Source organism: Peromyscus eremicus, chromosome 15 (assembly GCF_949786415.1).
Source record: "Peromyscus eremicus chromosome 15, PerEre_H2_v1, whole genome shotgun sequence".
NCBI classification, from domain to species: domain Eukaryota; kingdom Metazoa; phylum Chordata; class Mammalia; order Rodentia; family Cricetidae; genus Peromyscus; species Peromyscus eremicus.
Window position 1 is genome coordinate 23,344,838 of NC_081431.1, and position 25,717 is coordinate 23,370,554.

Genomic DNA, 25,717 nt, shown 5'->3' on the forward strand with positions numbered 1-25,717 from the left:
ATCCTCTTCTAGCTTCCAAGGGTGCCTCCACTCACATTCATATACCTACACACAAGCACACAGGTATATACATAATTTAAATTTTAAAATATATATATTTTTTAAAAGTCTCACAGTTTCAGAATTACATCCAATGACCTTCATACCAGCACACAAAGCACTGGCTGCTCTCTCATTATTAAACACTCTGAACTGAACAAATCCTGCAGTGAATTCCTCTGAAAAGATAAGGTAGAAAATAGCATTCAAGGAAGATTCTAGAAATCCTTGTCTTGAGGTCAATGCAGAGATTGTCAACACTAGGCACAGATTCTAGGTCAATACATGAGAAACACTGAGTGGAGTCTGACACTACTGTGACCAATGGCTGAAACATCCCAACCACAAACATAGCTTACAGGAGGCTTTTACAAATCTCAGAGTCCAAGTGTGGATCTTCAAAAAGACCCCAGTCTATGGAAGGCTTGTATGAAGAAATTTAGTAACCCGGGAAGATCACACTGACAACCTCCAACAGACCATGACAGCTAGCAAGTGTATTGACTTTGATTGGTCCTATCACACTTTCCTTGTACCCTTTTATTTTAAAATTTTATGTGCCAAGAATAAAGAACAAGAGCTTTAAGTTACACAGCACAGGCTCAACCTCTACGGAGGTTATATGCCACCTTTGGAGTTATATTAAACAACAAAATAGTCACCCCTCACAACAGAAATAAAACTGATTTTTTTTCTGTTGTTCTACCCCATTTTTTTCTGTTCTATCCTTTGCACATGAACCTGGTCTGTTCCTGAGAAACCACTGGATGATATTAGGGTTGCTAGGATTTAATTCTTTATTCAAGTTTCCCCACTGCAAATACAGACTCTCCTACTGATGTCCTGTGCTCTCAGGCAAATTCCTGGCCCTTGAGTGCTCCAGCTTCCTATCTGTAAAATGGATTAGTGATAGTTCAGAGCTCAAGGGTTATCATGCAAATGAAGTGAAACAAAATGAAACCATTCATAGAAGAAAAGCAGGCTGTAGTGGATAGTAAATGACTGTTACTTATCATAGACTTCCTGAATACAAGTGTTCCCCTTATTCCAGGTAACTGAGTGTTTTATCTTAAATTCAAAACAAACAGCAATAGTGCAATTAGAAGTCTGCAATGTTGACTATGGTATTCAACAAGACAGGATTTCTGTATCTAGACAGAAGTTCTGATCCCTGTGACCAAGCAAGGTACAGGGAAAGGTCACACTCTCACACATGTACACATACTAATACAGCATTTCCCCATACTCAATATACACAGACACACTCAGTCTTATTCATGAGCCTCTCTGGTCATTACACAGACTCAAAAACTCAGTGTTACATCCAGTGACCTTCATCCCAGCACACAAGGCGTTGGCTGCTCCCTCATTGTTAACACTCTGAATTGGATGTAGCCTGCAGTGAATTCACCTGAAAACAAGAGATAGAAAACAGCATTCAATGACAATGCCACAAATAGCTGTCAATCCAGAGTTTGGTAGTGACAGTTTCAGGATATACAGTCTAAAATATCAGACCTATTGGGGGAGCCTCACCTATTGCCATCCACAGACACCAAGAGCCAGTCCTTGAGAAAAGGTCCTCATCTGCCGGAGTTTGAATGGACAAATATATGACACAGCAAGGTGTCTCTACTGAATATCTCCAAGGGCTTGTCACATCAGTTACCAAGTGCATCCATTCTGATCCTGTTCACATTTACTTTGCTAACTTTTCTTTAAAGCCTTACATCCTAAGAATAAATAAGAATAGCTTTGTATTATACAGCACAAACTTAGCATTTATAAAGGGTAGATGCCACATTTGGATTCCTATTAAAGAATACGGCAGTCACCCCTCACAACAGAAATAAAACCCCATTGTTTTTCTGTTCTTCAGCTCCATGCACATGGACCAGATCTCTTCCTAAGAAACCTCTGACTGATAACGGAGTTGCTAAGAGTAGATTCTGGAACTGTGTATCCCCAGTGCAAATGCCAACTTTGAAGAAATCTCTCCTGTGCTTCCTAGTCTTGGAGGGAGGCAGAGACCCAGATGCTGGTAAACTAAAGGGATAATCCTTCCTCATACCCTTCTGGCAAACCATAATACTGGCAGATAGCCTGGATTTGAACAATTGGATGCTCTAGCCCAGAATTCTGACTCTTGAAGTGGAGAAACGTTATGCTTTGAATATGAATATCTACTACAAGCCTGTGTGTTGAATGTTTGGTCCTCAGATGGTGTCACAGAGGCTAGAGGCATTGGATTCCCTGGAACTAGAATTTCAGGCCACAGTGAGTCATCTGACAAGAGTGCTGGGAATCAAACTTGAGTCCTCTGGAAGAGCAGTACATGCTCTTAAACACTAAGTCGTGTCTACAGTCCTCATCCTGTATCTTAAATTGCATCTATGTTTTCCATTGTTCTACAGATATTTTCTCTGAATTGAAACAATGTTTTCTGGAGGGAGGAGGGAGGCTGATAAGACTCAAAAAGTAAACATAACTTACAAGACTCAGGATGTTCATGAAATTGACTAGATTCATAAAGGCCCTCCCCCAGTGTCCTAACTCCATTTATTTTGCTGTAAGAAGATACTCTAACAAAAAGCAACTTAAGGGAGAAAAGGTTTATTTTAGCTTGCAATTCCAGGTTACAGTCCATCATTGTAAGAAGTCAAGGCAGGAAATTGAAGCAGCTAGTCACATGACATGTACAGTTGAAAGAAGAGAGAAATGAATCAATGTATGCATGCTCAGTGCTCAGCTAGCTTTCTCCCTTTTTATTCAGCCCAGGACCAAGTTCTGGGGAACAATGCTACCCACATCCAATCATGCAATCAAGGAAATTTCCATCACTGTGTTAATCACCCCACTGTTGTAATAGTGGCATGAGCATCATAAGAGTCACCAATAACTTCTGATTGCATTTAAGGCCTGCTCTACAAGATGAAAGTCATACTTGTCATCATTACTGCGGCTAATAACCTGTGGTTAGAGGAGGTCCTAAATCCTAGGGGAGATCCTACTACTATTATTCTGCTAAATAGACATAGTTTTTTCAATATCATTATTTTTAAATTTATTATTATTATTTTAAGATTACAACGGCATCATTTACCCCCCTCTCATGCTTCTCCCCTTCCTCTCAAATGCATGACTGCTTTTTTTTGTATATATATATATATATATATATATATATATATATATATATATATATATATAAATACAACCTGCTCAGTGTGTATAATGTTACTTGTACATACATTTCTTCAGGACTTTCCATTTGGTGTTGGATAACCAGTTGGAAGGCTTTTCTCTGGGAAAGACTATTTCTTCCACTCTCAGCATTCCTTAGTTGCCTGTAGTTCTTTGGGTATGGCTGAGGCCTTGTGAGCTTCTCCATTCCACATTTGCCTGAATCTCACTCTGTAGACCAGGCTGGCCTTGAACTCACAGAGATCCTCCTGGCTCTGCCTCCCAGTGCTGGGATTAAAGGTGTGTGCAACTGCTGCCCAACTTAACACTGAATTCTAATGACACAGAACAGAAAAATAAATCATATTCATTACATACTTAACTGTCTTTGTGAGTTCTTTTTGTGCAGGGGTAAGAGATTTCAAAAGAGTTTCTTCTGCCCTATTTCATTATCTTGGGATATTATGGCTAAGAATCCTGATACAGCAATACTCTTTTTTTGTTTATCCTTCGCTCATATATTACACCCTGACAGCAGCCTCCCTTTCCTCTTCTCCTTACAGTCCCTCCTTTATCCCCTCTTCTCCAGATCCACTCCTCCTCTATTTCCCTTCAAAAAGGGTAGGCTTCCCAGGGCAATCAAGTAAACATGGCATAAGAAGTTACATAAGACTAGGTACATTAGCTTATATTAAGTCTGGAGGAAGGAACTCAGTTGCAGGAAAATGTTGTGAAATATTCCTGTATACTGTGTGAAGATATGTTTCTGTGTTTGGTTTAATAAAAAGCTAAATAAGCAATAGTTAGGCAAGAAGTATAGCAGGGACTTCTGGACAGACAGAGCTCTGGGAAAAAGAAAGACAGAGTTGCCAGCCAAACACAGAGGAAGCCAGACATGAAGGAGGGGAGAGAAAAGCCATGAGCCATGCAACAGCACATAAATTAATAAAAATGGTTTTTTTAAGTTATAAAAATTAGATAGGAACAAGCCTAAGTGAAGGTCAAGCTTTTATAATCAATAATAAGTCCCTGTGTCTTTTTTATAAGTGGTGGCCCAAAGAAAAATTCATTCACATAGTGGTATCCAATTTGGGGACACATAATCCCATTAGACCTGAGAAAGCAGAAATAAAAAGTTTCCAAACACACAAAAATAGAGCCAAACACAGCTTCCTAGTCCCACAGTCTCTCATTTGGGCTGCATCACAGAAATGTGTCTCCTGGCAGCTGCCTGTGAGCTGGAGCCACCAGCATACCATGAGCTAAGCTGCGTGGAGGGTTCAAAGTTTGACTCATGTGATCAGAGAATGATGCAGGTGCCTAGTAAAGCAAAGTCCAGACAGAAAATGAAAGCATAGACACTCATATAAAAAAATAGTTTAAAATTAAGAAAGGAAAGTCTTTAAAGAGAAAAGTAAAGTAATAAAAAAGTAAGTCATGCAAGAATGGGAAATATTATAACATAGGAAGACTGGACCTTACATGACACTTGGTTAATTTTGAATTTTTTGAATGCTAATAAACAGGTAACAGCTGCTGAGAGACATTGGATCATAGAAAGTATTACTGAATTAAACCAACTTGCATACTTTAAAATGCCTTAACTTTAAAATGGGAAGTCAAAAAATATATTATGTTGGGGAAGAGGTTATGCTTTTGTTTCCACAGTAAACAAAAGACAGTGGATTCCTTCCAGGTTAATAGAGATCAGATTTGACCAGGGGAGACCTCCTGAGTATCTTGGCTACAGACATGAGAGAGGAAACCAAGAAAGACTACAGACAAGTGATGTGTACACTGATCTCTCTGCATGGGAGCATCTTGGAGATGAAATGAGACATGGTAAGTCTTGTTGGCTACAGGGTCCTCTAACTTATTATTACATGTCATCCTTTCATATGGCATGGATAGAGATTTGTATTATAGTTTGGTTATGAAGTGCAAAAAGACTTATAAAGTTGACAGACCCAATGTACTTATAAAGCTGACAGATGCCTTCTACCTGCTCAAACATAGAAGAAAAAAATCATCTTCAACTGACTTGTGCACACTATACATTCCATACTTGAGTTAATATAGATATGTATGTTACCTTTAAAAGTTTGTATGCTTTCAGAACAAGGGGACCAGACACCAATGAAAATGGCTGGCACAAGTGATCCAGCCTCTCAGAGTGCCTCCAGCAAGAAGAGAAGATTAACTAGTTGCTACTCAACCTCTCTGAGATAACTGGTTTCACCTCAGCCTTTGAATCTATCTTATTTGTGACTAGAACAATCGAGATTTAGTTAAAGCTACCTTTAGCAGCAGTAACAGAGCCTGTGCCTGTAGAAACAGAATTCCCACAAAGCTGCAGCCTGAGCAGCTGGGCCTCGGCCAGAAAAGCAGGCCAGCAACTGCAGAGTCACAGTTGCTGGCCAAAATAGCAGTAGATTAAGGCACAGCCACTGTGCCAAAGATAAAATCAACAGTCCCCTATGTGTGACCAAGGCCCGTGGTGCCAGACACTGTTGACTGGAAATGTGCAGACCAGTTACAGAACACTTTTGTCCTTCACATGTCCCCAGCACTTAGTCCAGGAACTAGATCAATAAGGACTGTGGAGCTGTGAAAAAGCAGACAGATAAGCCACCTGCTAAAGCTTCAGGTGTTTCCAGTGCAAAAGTGACAAGTTCTAGGAAAGCCTGTCTCATGGGGCTAGGGAAGCACAGATGAGACCCTCTAATCCAGAGAAGACTGCCAGGAGGACCTCACTGAGAAAGTGATTTGGTTTAACTCCTCCCCTCCCTGGAGAAACAACTGGCATATGCCATTATTTTCAGTGTGTCCCATGGGGAATTTACTTGGTGTTTAAGAGCATGTACCTCTCTTCCAGAGGACTCAAGTTTGATTCCCAGCACTCTTGTCAGGTGACTCACTGCGGCCTGTAAATCTAGTTCCAGGGAATCCAACGCCTCTAGCCTCTGTGACACCAGCTGTGGACCAAGAAATCAACACAAAGGCATGTAGTAGATATTCATATTTAAAGAATAACGTTTTGTTCCTCCACTTCAAGAGTCAGAATTCTGGTCTACAGCATCCAAGTGATCATATCCAGGCCATCTGCCAGTGTTATAGATTGCCAGAGGGTATGAGGAAGGATCATTCCTTCAGTTTCCCAGCATCTGGTTCTCTGCCTCCATTCAAGCACAGGAGAGATTTCTTCAAAGGAAGGAAGGTGTAATACTTTCCACGTGTTTGCACACATTCTCTTTTTCATCTTTTCCTTACACTCCTCACAGCACCCACTTGAGGTAGAGTTTGTTATAAATGTTTGGTGTAAATATTGAGGTTCAGAGAGATGAAACTATAGGAAAAATAAGCTATTTCCTCCAGGTGATAGAATGGTTAGACAGAAAATCTAAACTACAGCTGCAGATCAATTATCAGAATGAATGGAAGGAACGTTTTATTGGATACAAATCTAATATGAAAATCAGTTGTAACTAATTAGTACCAGACCCTGGATTTAAGCTAAGTCTCCAGGTTGGCAGAAGTTTTTTGTCCATTATAGCAACTCTCTGCTGATGTCAGAAGGAACATTTTTTATGGAATCTAAGGCAGGTTGATGTACTATGCAGGATGAATTACAAACAACAATATGCCATGAAATGAACATGAACCATCATTAGAGACAGTAAAGTGCTAACTCTAGTGTTACAGGAAGTATGCATGTTAGTTGAACAGTGGTCTTAGACCCAGATGTAGTCCTATTCCCTTTTGTCAGAGCTTAGGGAGCTGTGTAAATTTACCAAGAAAATACTGGCTTCACCCATACAGTCTGATAATAGTTTCATAGGAACTGCCGAAGGAGCCATGTAAACAAGGCAACAGCCTTGCTACTGCACTAAGATAACCCTGTGTACAGGATGAAGCAACACCTAGAAGGAAGGGCTCCAGTCCACTGAGGGAAAGTGCAAATAGCAGTGATACTCAGAGAATGGAGGGATGACATTGGGCAGGAGAGATGGAGCAGGTAACGGAGCACCAGAGGAAGTGTGTACTGATCATGTGTTGAACATGGGGTCTGGGGACCACTGGAACAGGTTCTCAGAACTTAGCACAACAGACACCATGTTAGATGTACCAATGCACCATCCTCACTTTAGAGACCATCACATAGACACCTACACCTGCCAGAATGAGAACAAAGACCTAAATCAATATCGTTCATAATTCTGGGAAAGTCCCTAAATGTGTGAACCTTGCCTTTTCGCTTTTGTAGCTCTGCTTATTGCTACTGTTTTTGATAACCGAAGTGTGTGTCGACCAGGGCATGGTTTGGTGCATAAAAAGCCAAGAACAGTAAGGCTTTTGGCTGCACAATTTGGGCTACATTATTCCCCTTGCAGTCTGCCAGCCAGTAAATAATTTCTGATTGCTTTAAGAGTCTGTGTGTTCTCTGAAGGAGTTAACTCGAAACACCACTGTCATTTGAGGATAAGTTAGTTAAACCACTCTGACTTTTTATTCACTTGTGGTGCTTCTCTTCCCAAACAGTGCCTCTCTCTCTTAGGGCTCCACTGAGCTCACTGTCTTTCTCTGTTAGAAGAACAAACAAGCACCATATTTCTTTGGGGGCATTGCTTGTCTCCTCTCCATGTGGAAGAAGATGGAGAGGGGCATTGCCCACAAACACTCAGGATTCTATGATGTCTCTTGCTGTGGTTGTGGGATAGTAGAGGCTGACAGATTTTCCAGTCTCTGCAGCCAGAGGCCTAGGCATCAGGTGTCCTGTGTAGCATGAGAGAAGTAATTCTGAGGAAGGGATTGTGACTGGTAACAGAGTATGAAGGGAAGCCTTGGGGTGAGTCTGCAGTAGGATTGATCTTTGTGTATGCTCAGTGGATTGACAGGGTCTGCTTCAATAGAAATTTTTTGTGCAAGGATTCCTTGTTATCCAGGCCCAAGGTGGTCTATAGGTCATCTGTGGATCCTCACTGGGGATTCTTGCTCCAGGAACTGCTATAGGGGTTTGAGGTCTGGGCATAAATAGGTGGGATTTAAGATAAGCTTATGATAAAATTAAGACAAACATGATAAGATCATATTGATAGATGTAGAAAGGGTGGTGTGTACAAACTAGCATTCATCCACAACAAAACATCCATTCACAGGGGCAGGAAATTAACTCATTTGGTAAAGGGCTCATTAGGTATATTGGTCCGGGATTTCTAAAGGAACAGAACTGACAGTGTGTGTGTGTGTGTGTGTGTGTGTGTGTGTGTGTGTGTGTGCATCTGTGCTAAACGGGGATTCATTATAGTAGCTTACAGGCTGTGGTCCTAGTAGTCCAACAATGGATGTCTCCTGAGTCTGCAAAGGAAAGGCCTAGGATCTAATGGTCGTTGAGTGCATGAAACTGCATTTTCAGCGGTCCCAGTCTGGTACTGGAGTCCCAGGGAAAGCCTAGAGAGCTGCCAGTCTTCAGTCTGTGTGGGAATCTCAAAGAAGTATGTTATAATACCAGCAAAGGAATGCTTCAGGAACAGGATGTATAAACTCATCAACAAGAGTGAAGACAAGCAGACAAAAAGCAAAAGCTTTCTTCTTTCATATACTTTTATATGTGCTGCCACCAGAGGTGTGGTCTAGATTTAGGGTGTATCTTCTCACTTCAAATGATCCAATCAAGAAAATCCATCACAAGCATGCCCAGCTTCTTCAGTTTTAGCTGATTCCTGATGTAATTAAGTTGACAGACAAGATTACCCATTACAGTGCTCAAGCATAAGTTTGGATCCCCAGCACACACATAAAAATTGGGTACAGCAACATGCACCTGGCTCACATCTCTGAGGAAGCAGAGACAGGTGGATTCCTGGGCTTTGCTGGACATCCAGTCTAGCTGCATGGGCAAGGTTCAGGTTCTGGGAGAGTTCCTGTCTCAAAAATTAAGTTGGACAGAGCCAATAAGATGACTCATTGGGTAAAGACACTCACCACCAAACCTGAGTTTAATGCCAAGAACCCATATGGAAGGAGGAAACTGACTTGTAGGCAGAGTTTTCCTGTCCTGCAGCTGCTCTCAAATAAACACACTGACACTTATTTTAAGGACTAAGAGATCAGCTCCCAGACCCTAACCAGGGTTCCAGAAGAGAAATGCTTCCCTAGAGCAAGAGAAATGAAAGATTTCTATACTAGTTTCATACACGTGGGCAAATGCTCTTCATTCTATGTGCTCTTTATTGTTCTATGTTCTTTTTTCTTCTATTTTTTATTCTATCCATGTTCTTTATTCTTCTACCTGTTACAAACTTCCAAGCATATATATATATATATATTCATTATCAACTTGTTAGTAATAAAAGACAGAGCAAACTCACAGGGACAAGCATTCTTTGTAGATACTTTAAGAGTCACACCTGGCAAAGATTGGTCAGTTTGACTGGAGACTGGCAACAGCTGTGGGTTGTAAAAGTTCTGGCTTATCTCTTAAAGGGATAGCTACTTGGTATACAAAGGGAAAAAAGCTAAACCAATGAGAGATTGATGGAAGAGGGAAAGAATATGTGTACTCTTATATTTCTTAAGTGTGATTAATAATATCCAGACATAGTTAATGAGTTAACAGTCTTTTTTCTGTTAATCACCCGAATCTCAGGACCTAAACATAGTCTACTGAGTCTAAATTCTTGCATTAAAAACTGGTGTAGAAATAAATACAAAATGTTAATTGCATTTTCAATCAGACCAGTGAGGTGTTGATTAGGCAGGGCCAGTAGAGGAAACTTGGGGGAACATAGGTCACTACTAATCTCTTAAAGGACTATGATATAACAAGGCTGGATATCTGCAATATTACCCTAATTCATCATATGTCTTTGAAGGACTTAGATCTAACAAGGTCACACTTCTGCAATTCCACTCTGTGAAAATTCCTCCTGTGATCTCTCCACAAGGACATTCCATCTGGCCAATGTGCCCTATCAGTCAGGCTATTGACAATGAATAGGCTTCAAAGTTCCTCACTGTAAAATGGGACAAAGATTGGACTATGAGAGCATGGTTTTTTTAAGTTTATAGTTTTTTCTTTTTAAAAATCTCTTTCCTTTTATTGAAAAATAGATTCTTTTCCACATAATATATCCTGATTATGCATCTTATATCATGAGGATGTTTTTTTCTTTATTAGGAAATTTTCTACTCACTCCCCATACCATCTACAGATCCCCCCTCCTCCCTCCCCCTCCCCCAGCCCTCTTTCCCAAGCCACCCTGCATCCCCACATCCCTCAAATCGAGGTCTCCCATGGGGAGTCAGCAGAGCCCAGCTCACTGAGCCTATTTAAGAAAATAAAGAAATGTAGGTTAGTAGTTAGTAATTTATTACAATCAAACTTGTAGTCCTGTCAGGTTGCTTTCAAAGTCAAACAGATATAGTTTAGAGAGACAAGTGGTCTTCAAACACTTTAGTGATCTACAGAATATGGCATTTAAGATGTTTTAATAACATAAGATTTTCTATGAAAATGAGACATGTCTGCTCCTGGCAGCACCAATCTGCTTCACAGAAGATGATGGGCATCAAAAAACTCCTTATAGAGTTTACTTTCTTTGCAGCTAAAATTAGCCACTGGGCAAGAAAATGCTCTTGCCTCAACTGCTGACATTATGCTGTCCAAAATGAACAAGTAGGACACAAAAGAAAGTAACTGCTGAACTTTGCCAAAACAAACTAGGACAATCCTTCAAAATTCCTGCTTCACAGAAGAGTATTTCAGATATTCTATATCTGTAGGCTGAAGATGGAGGCCCCAACATTGCAAAGGAACCTTGGGTGACTGTCAAGGCAACCAGCTGTTTCTGTCACTTCTTAGTTTGAAAAGTTGTTTGGTCTGCCCTTCCTGTTTACACAGGTAATATTGTATCCTTCTCAGGTCACTGGTGGAGTTGAAGATGAGATAGTTAGAGTTATGGTTTTCCTTATTACCAAATTCAGAAAAGAAACTCACAAAAGAGGTGTAAAGTGTGTGAGGTTGGGAGACATCAAAAAGATAATTTGGGGATGGTAATACAAGTTAGGAAAAAAAGTGAATTGGGTACAACATTTTGGATTCACCAAAACAGGATAGATAATGGAGTATTTTCTCTAAATTTGTCAAATGCAAATGGACTGGACATTGTTAATGTAATTCTTACCTGTATATATTTGTATATACTTATTGTTCTTATTGTACATAGTTTTACTATGTTAGTTAAAAATCCTCCTTTTTTTAAGACAGAAAGTAGGAAATGTGTGATATTTTGATCCTGTTCTGGCAAATAAAGCATGCTTGGAGTCAGAGGGTGGAGCTATCCACTAGCCAACCAAAATTAACCACAGAGGTTTTGGAAGACTGTAGACAGATAGAATAGGAAGTAGTAAGGCAGGGCAGAGAGGGATCTTGGCCTTTTTGGAGGGAGGAACTGAGCAGGTAGGAGAGGACTGGTGGCTTCTCTGCTTCTCTGATCCTTCATGTTCTTACCCCGATATGGGACTCCTGAATTTTTATTGACAAAGAATAATTAGAATAACACTTCATGCAGCCACTATGCTAAAGACAAAACAACAGTGTGAAGAGAGATTGGAGTCAGCCAATACTAGAAACAAGAGTTAGGATACTCAAAGTGGAAGACAAAGTCTTGCTGTATAAGTCACCAGCATCTGACTCATGGCCAGGTCATTGTCTTAAGGCAGATGTTTCACTCCCTGGCCAGTAATTACTTCAGGAATAGCTATGTATTGGGGTGAATTGTGGTAATTTCATGTGAAAGTCCTTGTCCAGTCCCTCAGATTGGGCTTATAGTTGGAGATAGGGGTTTTAATATGGTGACTAAGTGAAAACTAGATAATTAGAACAGCTCTTAATTCAATTTAAAGATGAAGAAATTTGAGCCCAGAGGGAGACATCAGGAATACATACAAATAAGAGACTATGCTAAGAAAACACAGTGAGAAAGTGGCTGCCTACAAGGTTAGTAAAGATGTCTTGGAAGAAGAGTCCTGCTGATACACTCATGGTGGATTCCTAGTCTCAAGAACTATAGGAAAATAAATGGACAATGTTTAGACCACTTAATCTTAGGGTTCCCCAAAGAAGCATTGTTGCACTACAGGACCCAATTCTGGTCAATGAGGAAAGTCATGAAAAGTGTCCAAGGATATGCTTTCTCTCTCCTGAAAAAGAACTGAAGGAAGAGAGGATCCATTCTCCCTTGTTTTGTGGTAATACATGGAACAACAGTAACTACTTTGAGCTCAGTCATAGGTGAAGCAAGACTGAGATAGGGGAAGCTTACTGCTTTGAAGACATAAACAAACTGCTATGTCAACTAAGCCTGGAGGGCCTCTCTTTCTAGTGTTCTTATTTCATGAAGTGATATATCTGCTTTTTATTTCATCTCTCTCTCTCTCTCTCTCTCTCTCTCTCTCTCTCTCTCTCTCTCTCTCTGTGTGTGTGTGTGTGTGTGTGTGTGTGTGTGTGTGTGTGTGTGTGTGTGTGCATGCACATGACTGTGGGTATCCATGAAGTTCACTGGTATTGGAGCCAGCTGACATGGGTGCTGGGAATTGAACTCAGATCCTCTGGAAGAGTGACATGCATCTTAACCACTGAACCATCTCTCCAGTCCTGATAGATTTACATTTTTTTAAATTTTAGTTGAAAATAGATTCTTTTCCCATAGACTACATCTTGACCACAGTTTTTGCTACCTCAACTCCTCACAGCTCCTCTCACCTCCTCTCTTTCAAAAATCTACTCCCCCTTCATTTCCTCTTCAGAAAAGAGCAGGCCTCCAAGAGATGACAGCAAAACAGGAAGAAACAAGATATAAAGAGACAAGGCAAAAGCCCTCATATTGAGGCTGGACAAGGAAAACCAATAAGAAAAGAGTTCCAAGAACAGGCAGAAACATGAGAGACATCTGCTACTCTCACTATTAAGAGTCCCACAAAAACACCAAGCTAACAACCATAGCATATACACAGAGAACCTGGTGCAGAACCATGAAGGCCCCTTCCTTGCACTTTTTAAAGCTACTTTGAGGTGGCATTTCTACTAGTCACCACTGAATACATCCAGACCTGAACACAGGTGTCAAGGACAGTGGGGTTAGGATGAGGCCACATGAAGAACAGATATAACAGGCAGTAGGAGCTAGACGCTGGTGGTTAGGAAGGTGATATCCCCCAAATAGCCTAGATTTTCTTAGACTATTAGGTCTAAAAAGTTGTAGGATGTTCTATGATTTATGTACCAATAAGGACTGTAGATGAATTTCTAAATTGTCTTATTAAATAAAAAACACAGAGCCAGATATAGGGATGAAAGCCTGAGAGAAATCAGAAAAATAGGGAAAGCCACAGCTAACCTTACATCACCAACTCTACAGCTTCCAAATGAGAGTTACTTCCTGTCTTCCTATGCCTACATGCCTTGCTGTTCTGCCATCTAATTGGCTCTCTGTCCAGCTACATTACTTCCTATTCCTGTTCAGCTCTGTCACTTAATGTCTGTTTGTACAGACCTCCAGACCTCCATGGTTAACTAGTGTTGGATTTTAAGGTGTGTGCCACCATGTCAGGCTCTGTTTCCAGTGTGGCCTTGAACTCACAGAGATCTAGACAGATTCCTGCCTGCCAAGTGTTAGGATTAAAGGCACATGCTACTGTTGCCTGACTTCTGTCTTTACTTATAATGGCTGTTCCTGTTCCTCTGATCTCCAGGCAAGCTTTATTTATTAAAGCACAAATAAAATATCACCACATTTCAGCACAAATATAATATCGCCACAAAGGATGAGATATATAATGACATCAAGTATGTGGAAATAAAAAAAAATTAAAAGGTCTTGTCTCCCAGGGATATCAACTGAACACAGCATAACAAGAAGGGAATGCAGGAGGAGGATCTGGAGGAGGGGTGTGGGGAGTGGGGACTGGGAGGAGTGGAAGAATGGAGGCTGCAGTTGGAATAGATAGTATAAAAGAAGAACAAATAAAAAGAAAAATGATACATCTAGTGGTGGCCATGTCAGAGGAACAACAGGTGACAACTAAACTTCAGGAGTTCGGCTCACACAGGCAAAGCATTGATGGGTGAATCTCGGATAGGCAAGGCCCTGAGGCCTTTGGCTACAGAATGTCTCTTGCTACTGCTCTGCCTTTACATGTCTGCTGCTGCTATTTTTCTCTGGCATCTGGCATGATGTGAATGGGTGTGGGGGGAATCCCCATTGCCTTTAATGTAGTATAATTATCTCATGGAAATATCCAGTTCTACTGGGCATTTTTACCCATGCATTATTATGAGAATGATTTCCTCTTAAACTGTACTGTTTAATTGAAATAATTATTTTATAGAATAATAGTATAGGTTTTAGAATTTTGATGACTAGGAGTTTTAACAAATATAATAAGGGATAATAATAAAAGATAGTTTAGTGGGAAAAATAATATAGGTAAAGGTAGGATATAGTGTTGCCCCTGCACCTGATAAAGCAGGGGTTGCAAAGGGTAAAAAAAAGGAATAAGGACGTATAGCCACATAGACTATGGTTTATGTTAATGATTAGGAAAACAAATGAGTCCCAGGAGTTAGCTCAAGTACTTTTGGATATTGGGAAATGTGTACATGGGTTTCCGTGTGGGTAACAGATAAGACAAAGCATTAAACAATTGTCTTCAGGTAACTAGAAAACAAAGAATTGGATGTTTAGTTAAGAAAATTGGACAAGACTCTAAAATACAAAAAGTGAAACAAGTAACCTGTTTTTATGGCAATTATAAAAACTACTGCCTATGTAAATGGTTAAGGATGAAAGGCTCCTGATGTGAGAAATCTAAAAGATAAATGTTTAAATAAGTGTGGGTTTCTCAGAAAATTCATAGAGATATGTTTAAGAGATGTATTTTGGTTGACTTGTTTCAGAAAAATATGTTTTTATGATGATTATGTAGTAATGGTGTACCCTTTGGGTATGCAGAAAATCCTCTTTGTAATGAACTTAGTGTGGGGAATTTAAAAGAGTGTTTAGAAAAATAAGAAAAGAGGAGATAGAAAGATGATAGATAGACCCTGAGAGAGAGAGAAAGAAAGAGAGAGAGTGTGTGTGTTTCCCTTTTTTGATGACCCCAGAGACTTAAGTTTTGATGCACTGGCCAGCCCCAGAGAATTAAATTTTTACTCCCACTGATAAAAAAGTCAGTTGAGTGATTAGTTAGACTCTCTGACTCCCTTCAATTCTTGAGCTGCTGAAGGATGGTCCTTACAGCAACAGTCTAGTATCAGTAAAATAAAATAGTACAGATATGGTCTCATGTAGCCCACAGTGGTTTCCAACTCACTATGTAGACAAAGATGGTCTTGAGTTTAGTAACTTAAAGATGTATAGGTTATCTTTGTGTGTGAGCAGTTTTGCTTTTTTTTTTCCTTTTTTGGAGACAGGGACCTTAAGTACAAGAGCCTTTGTTCTAATCTGGCTATGTAGTTAGGGAGAGGCTTGAACTTCTGATTCCTCTACTTCCACTTCCCAAGTGCAGGAATTTCAGGCATGCCCCACCATATCTAGTTTACATGATGCTAGGGATTGAATCTATAGCTCATGTATACAAGGTAAACCATCTATCAGCTGAGCTACATGCCTCTGTTTTATCTATTCTATCAACTTATCTGAGATATATTGTATAAATCAGTCATTTAAACATAAGAAGATACAAAATACAAGCTTAATTAAAAGGTGACTCCCAAAGGATTGCAATGTTGTCAGTATTGTAATAAAGCTTTGTACTGAGGATGTTTCATTGGTAAGGAAAAGGCAATTTATTCCATTATAGCCCAAAGTGGTGTCTGAGAAATGGAAAAAGACAAAAGGTGGGAATAGAGGAAGTTCAAAGCATCTTCAGAGGGGATTTATAGTGATTTAATCTAAAATGCAGTCTATTGTGAAATTTCACTAGTTTGTGGTAACTATGAGAAAATCAAAGACAAAATAGTGACAGTTATATGGAACTCAATTTATGCAGACTAGAGGTTTATATTTATTCTTAAATGATTATTTACTATTTTGTTGTTAAACTTTTCTTTTTTACAATCAAGTTTGATAGTATCTCAGCACTTGGGAAGTGGGATGAAGAGAAATTAGTTCAAGGACATCTTCACCTACACAGTGAATTTGAGGCCAGCCTGGGCTATAAGAAATATACTCTTTTATGCATTGTACCCCAACCCCCAAAAAAAGGTTTCTTCACCTATGAAATGAGGATGATGATAGATATTTGGGGTTTTAAGTACTACCTTGCAAGAAAGACACAAATAAAAAAGTCCTAATAGATGTCAAATGTTGCAAGTCTCCTCATCTATTTCCTGTTTTGAAGAATAGATCGGTGAAATTCCCAAACCTGTTGATAGTACTAGGATGTGACCTTTAATATTTGTCTTTTAGAGACTTTGAATCCCATAAGTCATCACTGTGCAAAGAACTTTCCTGGAATAAAAGTTGTCCCTCTAGTGGCATCCTACCAGAAAAGGGGGAGCCTGGCAAAGTCTGGGCTATTCCCACCAGGCTCTTCCCATAAAAGGATAAGAGCCTCACTAGAGAGAGAGAGGGGGGCTCATCTCCACTCAGCTGGCAACTCTGAGTTTCTGGCAGGGTATGGAGGGGAAGGTAGTTGCTATCAATAGAGTAAGGAAAGTGGACTCCAGCTCAGGTCTGCTTTAGTCCCAGAGATGTGAGGAGTTTAAAGGAAAATAAGGAGCCTTAAAGTTGGACTAGATATGAGCTGAGACAGGAATAAGGGGAAAAGATGGTCTGAACAGAGATTGACCTTCGTTTTGCTTTTCTCTAGATGACAATAAACCAAATCGGCTTCCTGCTGTTTATCATCCTGGCCATCAGAAGTTGCGGCGCTGGTGAGTCTTACTACAGGACCCAGATTCCTCAGGTCACCTCTAAATTTAAAGAAAGTCAGCACTAGACTGAGTTGCTTCCAGGACCTGGGTCTCTGAGGACCAGAGACATGTTTTCATTGTTGTTGGTTTTTTTTTCTTTTTTGAGACAGACTTTTTCTGTGTACCCCTGGCTGTACCGGAAATCAATTTATAGACCAAGCTGACATCAAACTCAGAGATCTGCCTGTCTCTGCTTCCTGAGTGCTGGGATAAAGACGTGGGTCACTATATCTTGGTGATCATGCATTTTTTTAAAAAGTGAAATTAAATATAATTGTATTGTTCTCCCATTTTTTTTTCTTCCTTCCATTCCCACATTCTAAAAAATAAAGGCCTAGTCCATCCTCCATAGAACCTTTGAGATGTAGATTGGGTGCTGATTGCCTCTTAAAGGAACTGGCCAGTGGCAATGAGATTGTAGAAGTATGTCCTGATCCAAATTCTGTACTTGTGTGTAGCTGTAGGGGAACTTCTGCAAGAACTGTGTACTATCCTAGTCATTCCTTAGGCTGAGGACCTTTGCTTTAGGATTTCAATACCAAGTGAATGGTCTGGTGTGTACCCAGAGAATGTTTTCTTAAATTCTGCACTCTATAGGAACTCAACATTATTTTAAAATGTGTAATTTCTCTTCGCTGCTGCTTTTAGAATAAATGCAAGTCCCTAAATGCTATCGTATTTGATCTCCACATAATAGTCTTTGTAAGCTCAGTATTAGGCAATAGGGATCTGAGGCTCAGACACAGTAAACACAATTCCAAAATACTTGACTTGTAAACATGGAGTTTCTTACACCTGAGTAGCTCTGATCCCAGAGTTCTTGTTTGTTCCCATATTTCTAGGTTCTCAGAGGACTTTGCAGAGTTGAGGCTAGTTTGCAAGGATTTTTATTCCAGAGTCTCTTGGTCAAGCCTCTGCAATGTCGACCTTACTACCCATGCTTCAGGCATATTAGGCTCCCTGCATTTCTTATACCTGCAAAGCTGGACTTCACTTTATTCTCCTATTTCAGGACTTTGAACACAAAGTTCTCCACATCTTCAAATCTCTTGTCTTTCTTCCCAGTTACAAATCTTGTTGATTCTCAGAGTGAGGCTTTGAGAAGTCATGGAATGAGTTTAGGATGGATGATAAGAGGAGGCTGGGTGTTGCATGAGAGTGAAACTTTGCATCTTCTCTAGATGAAGAAAACGTGGATACCAACAAATGGACCAATCCTGTACCTTCCTTTCTGTTCAGAAGCTGCAAGGAAATCAAGCAGGAGATGACTAGGGCACGAAGTGAGTGACGAAGTATTTAAAGACCACAATGTAACTCTAATACTTGGGGGCCCAAAGCAGAGGATTGAAAGCTCCAAGCCAGCCTGGGGAGAACCTTTCTCAAAATGCAAACAAATAACCCAGTTAGGAAATCACCTTTTTGTCCTCTGGAATAGCTTTTCTCTTTTGATATAGAAAATGTGATAGAATGTACATAGTGGATAAAAATTGCCACTTACCCAATTTTAAGGGTTTTCAAAGTCAAGAGCAACTTTCACAATGGTATGGATCATCACCATCCATGTCCAAAAGTTTTCATTTCTTAAATTGAAATTCTGAAGCCACCAAGCCATAAATTCATGTATTCACTGTGAACTTCTGTTCTGTTTTTTACTTCTATGAATCTGTCAATTTTTGATACCTCATATGAGTAATCTGCCTTATTTCATTAACATGCTCGAAGGCTCTTACATGCTGTAAAGTAGTTAATTTAGTTTAAAAAAAAAAAGATTTATTAGCCAGGAAGTGGTGGCGCATGCCTTTCATTCTAGCATGTGGGAGACAGAGGCAGGCAGATCTCTGGGAGTTCTAGGCCTGCCTGGGCTACAGAGTGAGTTCCAGGAAAGGCGCCAAAGCTACACAGAGAAACCCTGTCTCGAAAATCCAAAGAAAAATTATTATTGCATAGGTGCACATGTCTTATGTTGGAATGTGTACATGTATGTGCAGGTATGCAGGTACCTGCAGAGGCCATCTAATCCTCTGAAGCTGGAGTGACAGGCACTTGTACACTGCCAAGTGTGAGTGCTGGAACCTGACTCAAGTCCTCTGCTAGAGCAGTACTTTCTCTTAACCACGGGAGCCATTTCTCCAGCCCACTTCATTCTTTTTGATGTATTGGGTATATAGGAATGTACACAAATATATACTCTTCATACTAGACAGCACAGATTATCGCTTATTCCTTAGAAATACTTGACCTGTTTCTGCCTTCAAGTTGAGACCTGCTCTTGTAACAAAAATGAATGTACATATCTGAGTCTGTGTTACCAGTTCTTTGGGTATTTACCAGGGGGAGCTGTTAATTCCTTTGATAATACTATGTTTAACTTTAGGAGAAACATCACAATTACTCATCAGTTTGGGAAATTGTGTGTTCTGCCTCAGCCACAGAAGCTTTCTGAACTCAAGTAGATATCAGTATCCCTAGGGACACATGTGATAGGACACTGAGGATATGAGGCATTAGCCATGGTTGTAGTTCCTGGAGTCACTCTGCCTCTGGAGCAGAGATGGACAATGAGCCTGCACACATGACTGTGGACTGGTTCTCTCTACAGATGGTCTCTATTTTCTCCGCACGGAGAATGGTGTCATCTACCAGACCTTCTGTGACATGACCACTGCAGGTGGTGGCTGGACCCTGGTGGCCAGTGTGCATGAGAACAACATGGGTGGGAAGTGCACGGTGGGTGATCGCTGGTCCAGTCAGCAAGGCAACAGAATCGACTACCCAGAGGGGGATGGCAACTGGGCCAACTACAACACCTTTGGGTCTGCAGAGGGGGCCACAAGTGATGACTACAAGGTTGGTACACTCTGTAGCCCCTTGGGAAAGGGTGAGGATGTGAGTGTAGCTTAAGCATGCCAGGGAGAGGGTTGGAAGGTTGCCCTTCAACATAGGGCTGAAGAAGCGAAAAATACTCATCTTGAATCTCAACATCCTTCAAACTAGTCTTTTAGTTAAGTAGAAGGTAGCAATGGGACCACTGTCCTTGGAAATGAGGGTATCTGAGCATGGATGGTCATCTGTCCACTTGGAGCCCAGAGATATCAGCTCTGCTGAGGATTCTGCATGTGAGTCTTTTAGCTTGCTGAAATCTTCTTGTTTGGTCAGGCTCAGTGTTGGTTGCTTTCCAGAACCCTGGCTACTTCGATATCCAGGCTGAGAACCTGGGTATCTGGCATGTGCCCAACAAGAGCCCCCTGAAAAATTGGAGGGACAACTCCCTGCTGAGGTACCACACCTCCACTGGCTTCCTGCAGGACATGGGTCATAATCTGTTTGGCCTGTACCAGGTACTGAAGACTAATGGCTGAGGCTGCTTTTCAAGGTTGTAGAGAGAGAGGCAGGTATTTGAGGTTGGGTGGGTTGTATTCCATGTTTCCCTTATTCTAAAGTGTAATGAGTCAAGGAGGGCAAAGTGTAGGGGTATGTGGAAAAGAGAGGAGAGGAGAAATGTAGGGAGGTGGAGAGAAGAGAAGAGAAAAGGGGGAAGGGCCTAGGTGTCAGAGAGACACAAACAAAAGAAAGGATTCCTTCTTATCCAACTGGTTTGGAAACAACCTCAGTTACTGGATACATGGTGGACAGTGTTCCTGTGAGTGCCAATGCTACAGTCCTTACCCAGGGACTTCTTTTGCTCCTTGTAGAATTACTCGGTGAAATATGGAGGAGGAAAGTGTGGGACTGACAATGGCCCAGCAATACCTGTGGTCTATGACTTCGGTGATGCTCAGAAGACAGCCTCTTATTACTCCCCCAGTGGCCAGAGTGAGTCTCCAATGCTTCTCTGAACACTCTGCAGGACAAGTGATGAATTCAGTTTTGATAAGTAACTGTCATTTACCATCCTTTACAACCTGTTTCTCTTATATAAATGTTTGTGTTTTCTTTTACTTCAATCGATCACTTGGACTGGCAACTATTATTAACCCATTGTACAGATTAGAAATGTGGAGCACTGAAGGTCCAGGAACTTGCCTGAGAGTACAAGGCATAAGCAGAAAAGTCAGCATTTGCACTGGGGATACACAGTTCCAGCATCTACTCTTAGCAACCTTGTTATCATTCAGAGGTTTCCAAGGGACAGGCCAGGTCCATGTGCATGGGGATGAACAAGAGAAAAAAACGGAATTTTATTTCTGTTGTGAGGAGTGACTGCTATGTTGTCTAATATGAATTCAAATGTGGCATCTACCCTTTATAAATGCTGAGCCTGTGGTGCATATTTCAAATCTTCTTATTTATTCTTGGGATATAAGGCTTTAAAGAAAAGTTACAAAGGTAAATGTGAACAGGACCAAAATTAATATACCTGCTAGGGGTAATATTATAAGTCCTTTGATATATTCATTAGAGACCTTACTGTATCATAAATTTCTCCACTCAAGTTCTGACAGATGGAGACCTTTTTTCAAGGACTGTCTCTTTGGTACTGTGGATATGAATAGGTGAGGTTCCCCAATATGTCTGATATTTTAGACTGAATATCCTGAACCTGGGACAACCAAACTCTGGGCTGACAGCATTTCTACCATTTTACTTGAATGCTGTTTTCTCTCTCTTGTTTTCAGAAGAATTCATTGCAGGATACATCCAATTCAGAGTGTTTAATAATGAGAGAGCAGCCAATGCCTTGTGTCCTGGGATGAAGGTCACTGGATGTAACACTGAGCATGTGAGTCTGTGTAGTGACCATAGAGGCTCATGAATAAGTCTAAGGTTGCCAGTGTGTATCTATGTATATGGAGTATGGGAGGCTGCTATGTTAGTGTGTGTACATAGATGAGAATGTGACCTTTCCCTGTAACTTGCCTTGTCTCAGGGATCATAACTTCTGTCTAGATACAGAAATTCTGTCCTGTTGAAGACCATAGTCAACATTACAAACTTCTAATTGCACTGTTGCTGTTTGCTTAGATTTTAGGATAAAACACTCAGTTACCTGGAATGAAGGTGACACTTGTATTCAGGAAGTCCTGTGCAAGACTTTGGGGCTGAGATTGTAAGAGAGTCACCAGGTATTGTCACACTCCACCTGGGATTTAGCTTTCAGAGTGAAACATATCCTTTCCAGGGCTTGTACAGATTTTCATTGTGTCAAGGGGTTACTAAGAGAGTCTTGGACATCTGGTAGACCTCACCCAGGCCATTCTCCCTATCAGAAGGAATTTCTCTTGTAGGATGTTGGCATATAAACTAAATGACAAGGCAGGTTCACTTACCTCTACTGCAGCAACCTGATGTTACCCTGAGCCTGGCATCATTAGACACATACTGTTTAGTTTTTTAATAATTTTTGACCAAAAGGACTGTTGAGGATGGAGCCCTTTTATTGCCACAGTGAATGATGTAACAAGTTAGCATGTTCTGACCAAGGATGTTGGTGCACATCATTAATCCCAGGACTCAGGTGGTAGAGACAGGCAGATCTCTGTGGTTTGGGGGCCAGCCTGGTCTACATAGTGAGAGATGTGGGAACAGGAAGAGCTGTTTTTGAAATGTTAACATGGACCTGATCAGGCAATAACTTTTACATCACACCAGTGGTTTTTGGACTGTATAAGTGATGAGCCCCACTGCAATGTTTTAACAGGGACATAAGATTGATATGTGCCTCCTTTTTTTCCCAAAGATGACATTGGTAGTGTAGAAGTATCAGATTCTAATGGTGGAATGGAGGAAAGACTAGCATAAGGAAATAAGTATTGAAATGGGGGTTCCATGGTCCAAATGAGAGTGTGATGTTGTGTGATGGAAATTTGGAGGGAGGGTAGGCACTAATGAGTTCCAAAGACTTTAATTTTATCAATAGTTGAATACAGAGAATGGAAAGAGAAGACATTTTGAATAGTATCATGGCTTACATTTGAGTAGGTGAATATCAAATAGCAAGCCAAACGGTCTGGATGCTGAATATGTTTGGGATTTAGGAGGGTTATACAGTCATATGATGCTGGATTTATATGACATTTATTTGACTTTATTTGTATGTGTGCACATGTATATTCAAGTGATCACAGAGGTAAAAAGGAGACATTGTGATCTGTGAACTGGACCCTGTGAACTGGAGTTAAAGTCTTTTGATTGGGTGCTAGGATCTGATATGAATGCTGGGATCTGAACTTTGGTTCTCTGATAGTGTAGTAAGATGTCTTAACCTTGAGACCTTCTCTCCAGCCCCCATGCTACTAGCTTGTTTGGGTGGGATTTTATTTTGTCTTATTTCAGATGTGATTATTTTAAATGTATGACTGTTTTGTGTGCACATATGTATGCATATTGCTTGGGTTCCTGATGTCCTTGAGCTAGAAGAGGACATTCTATGCCCTGTAATTGGAGTTACAACAGTTGTGAGCTGCAGAGGGTTGGGGGACACAAACACAGGTACTCTGAAAGAACAACAAGTACTTTAACCACAGAGCTACCTCTCCAGCCACATTGTTACATGCTTTGGTCAATGATGGACTTTGAATGTGGTGGTGGTCCCAGTGGATTTGTATTGCCTGCTAAGATCATAGTCATTCTAACCTATGTAAGTACAGTTTATAATGTTCACAATGACAAAACTGTCAATGAATTTCCCTCAAATAAATGCCCATTTTTAAGTTATGTGAGGCTGTAAGTAACTGTGTTTTAATTTTCATTTGTTTGATTATTTTTTTGTTTGTTGGCATGTGGAGTGTAAAGACCCTGAGTAGTGATTCTAAATGGCAGCCTGATCTTTAAGTCTTAACTTAAATAAATATCTGGATTGGAGATAGGGATTTTAAGCCATCAGTGAATTGTTCATAACTAAATCTAAAGGGGTAACACAAAGTACAAGAGAGTTGTAAATATGTCACATCTGGAAAACAGCACATACAGAATTCATGTAGAAAAGTCTAGCCAGGGAACCTGAAAAAAATGGTTCAGAGAAGTTGAAGGAAAGGAAGGAAGAGACAATGATGCTACTAAAGCCAATGGAGGGGGATTTATGGATCAAATAGAGTGATACTGGCAACAGAGAGTCTGATGAGGGGCAAAGAGTCCACTGAACTTGGCTATTGAGGTGTCTCTGGATTCATCAGCTATATTAGCCAGTTTTTTGCCTCTGTGATAAATACCTGAGAGAAACAATATATGGAAAGAAGGATGTGCTGGCTAGTTTTATGACAACTTGACACAAGCTATAGTCATCTGAGATGAGGGAACTTCAGTTGAGAAAATGCTTCCATAAGATCAAGCTGTAGGCAAGCCTGTAGAGCATTTGCTTAATTGCTGATTGATGAAGGAGGGCCCATCCCACTGTGGGTGGTGCAGCACCACTCTATGGCTTCTGCATCACTTCCTGACGCCAGGTTACTGCCCTGTTGAGTTCCTGTCCTGTCCTTCAGTGATGAACAGTGATGTGAAATATAAGCCAAATAAACCATTTTGTCCCCAAGTTGCTTGAGTCATGATGTTTCATCACAGCAATACTTACCCAGGCTAGGACAAAGGGCTTTATTAGTTTGATGGTTTCTGAGTTTTTAATCCATGGTTGCTTGGCTCTAATACTTTTAAATCCGTAGTGGGACATGATAAATATCATGCAGAAAAGATATATAAGAGCAATTTGGCTTGCTACATAGTGTCAAGGAGCCAAGAAAAATCAGAAAAGACCAAGGCAAGATATCTTCAAAACATGCCACTCACACCTTCAGTATCTGTTTCTTCTAACCAGATACCCCTTTTCATACAACCACTACCTCCCAATAGTCAGTTCACAATGACTGACTATTAGTAATTAACTAACTAATGAAGGCAGGATCCTCATATTTAATTCCTTCCCTAAAGTTCTGCTTCTGAATGTTACTTACACTAGGGATCTAGTCCTCAGTACATAGCACCTTTTGAGAGTGAACTTCATATAAAAAATAACACCTCTCATTGCTACTTCCTTTCATTGTTTTCCAGCACTGCATTGGTGGAGGAGGATTCTTCCCAGAAGGTAACCCTGTACAATGTGGCGACTTCTCTGCATTTTATTGGAATGGATATGGAACTCACAATGCGTACAGCAATAGCCGGGAGATAACTGAAGCAACTGTCCTTCTGTTCTATCGATGAAATCTTTGTGGTGTTGGACTGACATGCCTGGAGAAAAACTTACCTAGTAACTAGAATGCTAGTGACACAGGAAAGGGAAATAAATCATGTTATTGCAGGCTTAGGTGTCTTTGTGATTCCTTTTTGTGCAGGGGTGAGAGATTTCAAAAGAGTTTCTGCTGCCCTGTTTGAGTCTCTTGGGATATTATTGCTGGGAATTCTGATACAGTAATACTATTTTTATTTTTTCTTCTCTCATATATTACATCCTGACAGCAGCCTCCCTTCCGTCCTTTCCTCCCAGATCCTCTCTTATGCCCTCTTCTCCAGATCCTCTTCTATTTCCCTTCAACAAAAGGACAGGTTTCCCAGGGCTATTGACCAAACATGGCATAAGAAGTTACATAAGAC

General features: G+C 40.5%; 1 protein-coding gene and 2 long non-coding RNA genes across 3 annotated transcripts; all 3 read left to right on the forward strand.

The window, feature by feature from the left end:
- The first annotated feature begins 16,858 nt into the window (after nucleotides 1-16,858).
- On the forward strand, nucleotides 16,859-17,159 carry LOC131925044 (uncharacterized). Its single transcript, XR_009383132.1, has 2 exons — nucleotides 16,859-16,953; nucleotides 17,092-17,159. It is a non-coding gene; the product is annotated as an uncharacterized LOC131925044 (long non-coding RNA).
- An 814-nt stretch (nucleotides 17,160-17,973) lies between these two features.
- On the forward strand, nucleotides 17,974-20,738 carry LOC131925717 (intelectin-1b-like). Its single transcript, XM_059281066.1, has 5 exons — nucleotides 17,974-17,993; nucleotides 18,207-18,283; nucleotides 18,376-18,474; nucleotides 19,794-20,041; nucleotides 20,374-20,738. Exons 1-5 carry the CDS (start codon nucleotides 17,974-17,976, stop codon nucleotides 20,551-20,553), a joined length of 624 nt encoding a protein of 207 aa, XP_059137049.1. The 3' UTR covers nucleotides 20,554-20,738.
- A 968-nt stretch (nucleotides 20,739-21,706) lies between these two features.
- Nucleotides 21,707-25,424, forward strand: LOC131925041 (uncharacterized). The gene is made up of 2 exons (XR_009383130.1): nucleotides 21,707-21,914; nucleotides 25,175-25,424. It is a non-coding gene; the product is annotated as an uncharacterized LOC131925041 (long non-coding RNA).
- Nucleotides 25,425-25,717: the final 293 nt, after the last annotated feature.

Bases quoted from the DNA above. Each gene is read 5' to 3' on its own strand.
- LOC131925717 (XM_059281066.1), top strand. From the start codon at position 17,974: ATGGAGTTTCTTACACCTGA. The intron at 17,994-18,206 runs GTAGCTCTGATC...CTCCTATTTCAG, and splicing joins ATGGAGTTTCTTACACCTGA to GACTTTGAACACAAAGTTCT. The intron at 20,042-20,373 runs GTTGGTACACTC...GTTGCTTTCCAG, and splicing joins CCACAAGTGATGACTACAAG to AACCCTGGCTACTTCGATAT.